The following is an 8,939-nucleotide window of genomic DNA, read 5'->3' on the forward strand; positions in this document are numbered from 1 at the left end:
TTTTACATGACCACACCAGAGGTGACAAAAGTATAAGTCTAAAGAAGTAATACTAATTCGACAAAAAAGGCCCCAGAAAATATTGAAAGAAAAAAAATCTTTTAGAAAATCTGGCTTGTATTATTTGAAGGCCAAATACAGACTTTGACAAACAAATTAAAAAATTTAATTAAAAGAAAGAAAATTAATGTGACCTAAAAGCAACATAACATGGATTTTGCCAAATTATCCTTTATTTCACACGAGTTGTTTTTATTACATTTCACTTGTACCACTAACAAAGCAGAACTGTCATCTAAAGGGAACACAGGTCATTCTTGTTGTACAGACATTAAATCCAGTTAATTTAACATTCATGAGGGGATGCAGAAATTGTCAATAATTTTTATTCCTGCCTTTCAGTGTACATGTCTGGCAGTAATCCGTCCTAAACAGAGGAGTGGCATGTCAAAAAGTGGTTAGTGCATAAAGGTGTCTCCTTATCCTCCTCCCCGCAACTCTAATGATAGATTCTCTTTAATCTCTCTCTGCTGACCAAAATAATGTGTGAAACACACCCCATATTGATTCCCCACCCTAGAGAAAACATGAATGTGACTTTGCATCCAGTCTGACAAGGAGGACAAAATCTACGTGCATGTCGTACAGATTCCCCTCAGCAGAGCCAACATTAGATTTTTTTCTTTGGAATATCCTATTGGGATGAATTTCAGGAGGTCAGTGATTGCCTTTCTAAATGAACTCTCAAGCTGTCATAAATAAGTCAAACAGGAAAGACCTGCTCTTCAGAAATGAAATGATGCCCCAAATGAATCATTGTCTAATCATACGCCTCTTTCAGTCAGCTCATGGGAGAAAGTTTCGAACAATCTCCGAGATCGACCCTGTGCTCTCCTTAAGGCACGGCACACATTCTCAACCACTCTCAATGCCTCGCCAATTTATATCCATCTCTCTTTTTAACTGCATTTTTTGAGGGCGTGAACAAGGACACCACTGTCACACCCGTGCATAGAGAGACTAATGGTGGACATTGCAGGGAGAAAGGTACAGTTTGAGGGCACAGGGACTTTCTATATACGATGGGTAGGAATAGTAGATGCGGTCTAAACACCTCTTACATATGAGCTCATTTATAAATCGTCTACCCAGCTTGCGTGCCACCGTCGCGTAATCTCATAACAACAACAAGGCGCTGCTACTTCATCACCCTGACCAAGCTTTGCTACTCAATTAGTGGCCGATTCTTAGAGGGCTATTAATTGAGTCACAAAGCCAACCTCTGACCTCCACATTGTCTTTAATTGATCGTTTTAGTTTGGGGCTTTGTTCAAGGACAGAACCTGCTCTCCTCACATTTATCATGAGACGGGAACGTTTTGGATACCGTCTGTGTATGAAGGACCGCTGCCATACCTCATTCCTTTTTTATATCGGAAAAACAGACACAAGGGGATCTAAATTAATCACACTACATTTGATCGTTCTGATATCAGAACTGCTTAGTGCTGACACGGTATTTGACTACACTGCTGTTTTGAGATAAAGACAAATTATCGGAACTACAGGACTCTAGAGAACTCTGCCAACACAGGTTGAATCATTCCGATAACTCCACTTGCATGTCATCCGAGAGCACATGGGCCTCATTCACACAATGGGCCAGCATAGCTACAATCTTCGACATGCAACAGTGTGATTATCGAAAGACATCCTATGTTGGCCCACCGACCAATGCGCTTCTTTTAAACAAACTTTTGCCCCACAAAGGAGGGAGGTGGGATCTCCTGGTAGGCTCCAGCCCTGCGAGTAGCATCCATCAAGGGCGCCCTGAAGACCACCGCGCCCATCATGCTGGCATCAGTGTGCGAGCCAACGCTCTGAAGCACACGTTTGGAAGGTCGGTGGTAGAGAGCCAACTGCCTGGAGCTGTACCCGCACATTCCGATCCCCACGGCTCCTAGAAGCATAGCCATGCCAGGCATGGTCTTCTCGGGCGGACGTACCACACACACATTGTGGTAGGCCTGGGTCTGACAGAAGAAGACAAATCACTTGGTTGGATTGTGACAGCTTTAATGCGTCATGAAAAATCCTGCATTACATCATCATACAGTATCAGTATATATTTTTTTCCATTGTATGAGCCTCACCTCAGTCTAGTTCTCCCACAATGCCTGTGAGAATAGGAACCTATATGACTCTCTATTTTGCAACACGGGCAATTTCCTGTGCAGACCTTTTACAATAATAAAGCAGAGCAAACAATAGAAACCTCATTTTCTAAAACACTTGTGTCACAGGCAGTTAAAAAGCCATTCCTGAAGCTCACTCAACCAATTCTCATTGCCATTTACAACTCAATGGGCTGTCACAGGCTTACATTTCTTCATTGTTTGTGTCACCAGAAAGGTAATTATGTGACGTGAGCTAAAACAAAATATGTCCTATAATGACGGAAATGACTCTATGTGTGCATTTCATTCTATTTGCAGTTGAACCAGTTGAGTTACCAGGCAGATGAACCTGATGGCAGCAGCGTAAAGTTTAGTGAACTAAACTTGATGTATATTGTGTATGTGCCTATAAAATCACTACCTTGAAAGCAGCGATTACATCAGTCTTTTAGAACAACACCGCTGAGGATCATTATAGAGCGAACAAGCATTATGCAACTATGGGATACAGTTTTAATATGTGGGAGGGGATTTTCTCATATTTGTTAACATGGTTCTAAATCAAAGGGAACGATCAACAACAGCGTATTTAAATACATCATATATAGTAGGTGTGATCTTTCATTTTGGTCAATTAAATCTTACCTGCAGTAATCTGATGTAGCCCGGAGTCAGTCTTGGGAATCTGAAAAACATTTTGCCAGAGCTGTTGATGATTGCACAAAGACCTGGGTCTCTGTAGTCCCCCTTCCTGGACTCCCAGGAGGGGAAACCCGCTGACAGAGGGTCACGTTCAGCCTGTGTTCTGCTATGTGGCTTCAAGCAGATTTGTCTGCTCTGATAATGTCTCCTTTTATAACAGGCTTTAACAGTTGGTGTTTCTAATTGGATTACAAGATTTGGTATACGAGGCACATGTAAGTAAACAGAACCAAACCGTTTTCTGCTGCAGGCATACAGCAGGTGCTATCTTTTGAAGTTGGGGATATCTTGAAAATGTTTTACAAAGTTCTGTTGAAATTTGTTTAGCCGAGGCTTGGACTTGACTCAATCTATACGACCTGCCGCAAGACTTCAGACAGGAGTCTACTGTATAAATCATTTAAAAAAATAACCATTTTATTACCATTCTTCTTTTTTTTTTTAATATTTGAAAACATTTTACTGGTCTGAATTTGACACACAACAAATTCCCGAGTGCCCAAATTAAATCACACATACTCGTATCAACCAGTGCTAATCCAACGTGTAATCTACTGATACTCAGATTTATAATTTAATGTATTACTGATTTTGACCACAAAACCTATTTATTGGGCTAAAGCTGCTTTAGCTCCAGGGAAGTAAAAATCCTGGAGCGGATCCTCCTATTTTGGGGGCACTTTAGAATTTCTGTCCATTAGCAGTACCTTACCAAATGACCTCCCAGCTTTGAAACCATTAACAAGTCCCTTCCGTGTACTTACAGGCGGATCCCTTCTGTTTAATGTTTGTTTGATTCACTCTACAGGGCAAGATCTACCATAGCGCTCTAACCGAGACCAATTAGTGACACCGCCATTAGGCCTAACCTGTTCACCAAGTCTTTTGTTAATGGTTTTGCAAACCATTCCAGCCTTGGGCAAGTCTACAGTCTTACCAAACATTTTTTACATTGCTTCTGCCGTTCTCATGCATGCTGTTATGGAAATTGATTCCTGAGTACAAGTGATGAGTTAACATCAGAAATATTTGTACGAGACCGTTTGAGGCCATCTGTGTGCCACATGAGTACCAGTTCATTTGTGAGAGCCAAAATTCTAGTTATGCGATCAAATCTTATATTAAGAGTTTGAAAAATGTTATTTTGGATTTACTTTGTCTATCAATTATTAATAGTCAACCATGAAGGTTAATTATTTCATGAGTAAACCCACAAAATCAACAGGTGATCAAATAATTGCAGTATAGACATGAATAGACATATCGGTGCATTGCAACTCGTTTAATTCCGAAAAAGACAACAACTTTTACTCAACATGACACTTCCCGGGACATGATAATGCTGTCCTTTTCATGAACTCCTCCCCTGGCAACAAGCTTTGGGTAAAGGCACCAAAATAGAAAACAACTAGCGTCAGGCACCCCAGGGGGGCGACGGTGCTCTTAAGTCCAACATGCAATCAACAAGCTGTTTCTATATTAGTATAAAGTTAGACAATAGCAACAAGTGTTTGTGGAAGTTGTTTTTTTGCTCTCAATTATTCTTTGAGTGACACTGTATCAAAAAAGACTGTCATTTGAAATGTAATGTGTATAATTCACAATAAGGAGATCCAATTTGAAGCTGAAAATCACACAATTTTAAATTACAACAGTCCGTTGCAGAACGTTGGGTTATTTGAGAAGCTATTTGGTTATTTGGCTACTTTTTAAATGTCATGACAGTAAACAAAAGCTGACTTCCTGTAGTGCTGACATTTGCCTTGCTGGTAATTGGGGGTGAGACAAGACAGGCAAGTGTTACCAATTTCCATTAATTTGAACAGAATACAAAAAAAAAAAAACATGAGGTAAAAAAAAAACAGATCGATACAACTACAGCTTTCTAATTGGAGTGAACAAAATGTTTTGTTTTATTCTTGTAGAATGGAAAAATCCAGAAAAGCAAACATAGAAAAAATATTTACAGACAGTGTCATAGAGTGACTCAGAGACAAATTTAATGTCTGAACATTTCGCTATGGATCTAACAAATTTCTTCCTTACATGGTGTCGCAGCATGACTAAACCTCTCGGAGACTTTTGTCTCATTGACTCCCTTCATGGGAAGAATGTCTGTTATCCAGTACTGGAACAATTGGGCCACCGCAGAGGTTTCCTCTGAAACATAAAAACAACAAAGTGTGGTACTTGAACATAATAAATCTCAAAGCAAATATTAAGTACTTGCATGGCAACATTAAACTGTCAGCAAGAATCCAAAGCCAACATTGGGGGGGGGTAGGACCAGTCAAGTAGTTTATCGGAGGAACTACACGGCGTAGAGAAATACGCTGAAGTGGAAAGCTGCTCGGGATTTGCTATCAGAGCACGTCTCTGCAGAAACATGGATTATTGGATTGAAGTGGACTGAGTTAAAAAAGGCTATGTTCAGAATATCCGAACTCATGAATGTGATGTGAAGTCCAAAGCATTCCCTAAAAGATTCTTTATTTGTTTCGATGTGTCAATATAAAAAAAACTTTCACAAGCAAAAAAAGAAAAATTCAGAATTTCTTTTTCTGTGTTTGATTCATACGCTGCTTCTTTGATCAAATCTGCAGAGAGAGTTGCATTATGAAACACTGACATAAGAATGACTCATGCGTCGTGAAGACCGTGGGCATGTTTGAGCGCCTTTCATGCAGTTGTGGAGCTGGTGCACAGAGAGAGGGGGAAAAAAATACAGCAGGCTTGGCAACAGAATGGATTTTAAAATGCCGCATTTTGCCCATATGTATGGACAGATGTACTACTTTCAGAATCTCCTTGTTAGAGACACACACAAAAAAGCCGATCCCTAACAAGTCCCTATTATGAAACCATTTGCCCAATCACACGGATGGATGAAAATGTGCCTGCAGGCTTTGGATGCTTTGGCTGTTCACGAAACGTTAAATGCTAGGTTAACAGGTTGAAATGTGTGAGCTGCATGGTTACATTCAAGTGCATATTTTTGCATATCACAATACAGCGCCTGCCTTTGGTTATTATTATTTGTGTAGCTAGTTTTAAATTGAAGTCAAGGAAAATTTGTAGGCTTTTGAGGGCCATATAAAATGACATGGCGTGCTGGATCTGGTCCGTAGACCTTGAGTTTGACACCAACCACTAACCTGGGGGTATCAGGGTGTTGTTGGAGAGGTCCTGCAGTTCCTTTTCTAGTCGCTTTGTGTCCTTGTGTTGAGTACATAGCTTGAGATTATGAAGATGCTTCAAAAGAGAGACAGGCCTGCTTCCATTGACGATGCTGCTCAAAAGATCCTCCAACACACCAGGCATGCGAGGAAGCTTCTCCGCACGCAACAACGCTGAAGAACCATAGGACACTCCATTAATTCATCTCGTACTATTTAATTCATACTTAATCGGTGTCAAATCCACACAGATCAGCACTCAATCTGATTTATAGATTTCCAGTGTGGTCCGGAGGAAGTCTACCACCTCAGCAGCTCTCATCCCATCCTCTTCTTCCTCATTTTTTGTTTGGAATGTGAATTCCAGAGCAGAAGCCCGAGGCATCAAACCCATTGAGAGCATCTTCTCTTTGTGCCGTTTCTTCTTCAGTTTCCTTTTCTTGTTCCGGCTAATGTGCACTCCTTCTTCATCTATCAGCGTCCCGTTTTGAACGACACTAGTCACCATAGTTGGAGCAGTTCCATCTTTATCTCCATGAAGGTTTAGTCTCCTTTTTCTTCTTTTCCTTCGTCTTTTCAGTTCATTTGCTTCTTCATCTTGGTCAAGCTCTTCACTGCACTCCTGTATGTCTTGTTCTGCAGGGCATAGCCACATAGGGAGCAAATTGTTTAAGTGTTGGATCAAAAAGCATCACAGTACCGCTTATCTCAAAATTACTTTGAATTACATTGATTGACATCGTCTTTTCATCTCATCGTACAAGTGTATTTCATGTGGTGGCCAGTGAAATCACAGACAAATAATCTAAAATGAGCCGACAGCTGCTCTCCTGCCGGCCAGTTTTATCCTGTTCACTGAGATAAAACAAATAACGTCAGGTGGGGCCTAACATTAAGCGAGATGATAAGTACAGCGAGCTGTGAAATGAGCCAACAACACTGTAATTAAAATGTGATCATTCTAACAATTTGTGCAGGCAGAGACAAAAAAAAAAAACAGCATGCGACAAAACCATCACATTTGATGAAATAGGGCTTCATTTGTTTAATTTCTTCTACCCAACATCTAATCAGCAGGTTTAAAAGACCATATGCGCTGCGTTTAAGGTGCTGTTTGTCAGTTTTACAGAGTGAAGTAATTGAGGGGAACTCTACAACCAAGATCACCTGAAGGTCAATTTCTTTTGGAAATCCAATTTATCTTTATGATGCAAATTACAAATTCACAATAATAGTAGATTATCGTTGCCTTACCAGATGGAACCTCCTCACTATTTATAGTCTCAAGCTGTTGTAGCGTCACACATTTCACTGAAGTGGCATCATAATCTTCAGGAGGAGGTAGAACCGTGTATATACGCCTACTTGGAACCACTGCTGAATTACCTAAAAGTTAAAATAACATGCATACACAGGATGCATTAGTGCATATTAATTAATAAAAAGTCAGAAAATATAATTAATCTTACTAGGCGTAATATCTCGATTAGAGGTTCTTTTCACATCCACTGGTATGCATGATGGGGAGGGTTCCTTCTCCAATTTAGGGGCTGAAGGGTAAAGCTTCTGCAGCACCTTGGACTGGAATACTATATGGAATGCACACACACCATTGTTGGCTATATGGTAAATTGTTAATCATATACACAGTGCAGCTGATTAACATTTTTAGCAAAACATAAACAAAATAAGTTGCATTGGTACAATAGTGCGACAATGGTGAACTGCTGGTCCTGCAGTGATACACACTTCTTGTTTACCTACCTGCCTTACACTGTTGTCAACTTGTCAAAATTAATAATTTGAGTTTCTTGTGCGTGTGCCTTTCACTTAAATTTCCTGCAGTGATTGACTCAAAATCGGAACGCATCTGTCGATATTTTTCTAATTTTGGAAATATGCTTGAGACAGAGGAACACGTGCATTTGTTTACAACTTGAAGCTACAAACATGGCAAGCTAGCAACGTTAGCTAGCCACTTCATACAAACGAGTTATACTCTCAACGCGTGTAATTAATCATGACGACATATGCAAAACATACCTTCTTTCCTGTGTGTCATGTCAGCTGGACTGACTGGAGACGAAAACACTAAATTGTTTGTTTTTGCAAAGTGGTGTCGAGAACATTGCTAGCTAACTTAGCTAGTTCTTGGTCAGGTTTATAACGATCAGCAATAGCCTTTGCACATTACTCTCGTTTTGACACACTTGCAAATGAAAAAAAACACACACCATGCATTATAGTCAAGCAACCAAAACACTAGATTGTGAAAATAAAAAAAGATCGGCGAAACATGTGGATCGTCCCCTCCGATCACTCTAGCTAGCATCACAACTCGCAGAAGGACTAAGTGACAGGAAGCTGAGCCAGCACCGGAACTCCGATTAAACATTCTAGCATTTATATGGTGGCATTCATATTGCAAAGCTCCGCTCACTCCTTACCACGGATCCATGCAGCAATCGTTTCTGCCACATACGTTCTATGATTCGGAGTGTAAATCGAGTGCATACATATTACAAAATGTCAACAACTGCATTTTAGTGAGGCAACTCAGTAGAACATGTGATCCGAATCACTCTCTCGTCAAAATATATGGGGCAAGTCAAATTTGTTTGGTGAATGTAAACCACTGCACAATCAATTGCATTTGAATGACAGCACTGGATCATGATGCACCACAGCCCCACTGGTGTTTGAATGTTGTAATAACATTAGTCGATCCAGCTGCAGGGCGGTAGTGAGGAAGGGGAGACTGAGGAGAAAACTCGAGTGCACCTCATGTCTCGGCATCATCTTGAAGCTGAGTTGGCTTTGACGTGCCTTCCGAACTTGCTTTGGGATTTCAACATGTGACGGACTCTGCAGAAGAAGGAACCAC

At 40.5% G+C, this 8,939-nt stretch overlaps 2 protein-coding genes across 4 annotated transcripts; both read right to left on the bottom strand.

The window, feature by feature from the left end:
* Positions 1-211: 211 nt before the first annotated feature.
* On the bottom strand, positions 212-3,022 carry zgc:193593 (uncharacterized protein LOC564090 homolog). Its single transcript, XM_037242060.1, has 2 exons — positions 2,823-3,022; positions 212-2,033 (listed from the first exon to the last, which is right to left on the bottom strand). Exons 1-2 carry the CDS (start codon positions 2,871-2,873, stop codon positions 1,746-1,748), a joined length of 339 nt encoding a protein of 112 aa, XP_037097955.1. The 5' UTR covers positions 2,874-3,022; the 3' UTR covers positions 212-1,745.
* A 1,515-nt stretch (positions 3,023-4,537) lies between these two features.
* Positions 4,538-8,645, bottom strand: LOC119116568 (glutamate-rich protein 1). 3 transcript variants are annotated; one of them, XM_037242034.1, is made up of 6 exons: positions 8,503-8,645; positions 7,525-7,644; positions 7,310-7,441; positions 6,317-6,691; positions 6,035-6,229; positions 4,538-5,039 (listed from the first exon to the last, which is right to left on the bottom strand). In XM_037242034.1, the coding sequence occupies exons 1-6, from the start codon at positions 8,567-8,569 to the stop codon at positions 4,906-4,908; spliced, it is 1,023 nt and encodes a 340-aa protein (XP_037097929.1). In that variant the 5' UTR covers positions 8,570-8,645; the 3' UTR covers positions 4,538-4,905. The 3 variants fall into 3 exon arrangements, with proteins under 3 accessions (XP_037097929.1, XP_037097931.1, XP_037097932.1); XM_037242036.1 differs by lacking the exon at positions 8,503-8,645 and adding an exon at positions 8,099-8,444; XM_037242037.1 differs by lacking the exons at positions 7,525-7,644; positions 8,503-8,645 and adding an exon at positions 8,099-8,447.
* Positions 8,646-8,939: the final 294 nt, after the last annotated feature.

This window comes from Syngnathus acus, chromosome 22 (assembly GCF_901709675.1).
Source record: "Syngnathus acus chromosome 22, fSynAcu1.2, whole genome shotgun sequence".
NCBI classification, from domain to species: Eukaryota; Metazoa; Chordata; class Actinopteri; order Syngnathiformes; family Syngnathidae; genus Syngnathus; species Syngnathus acus.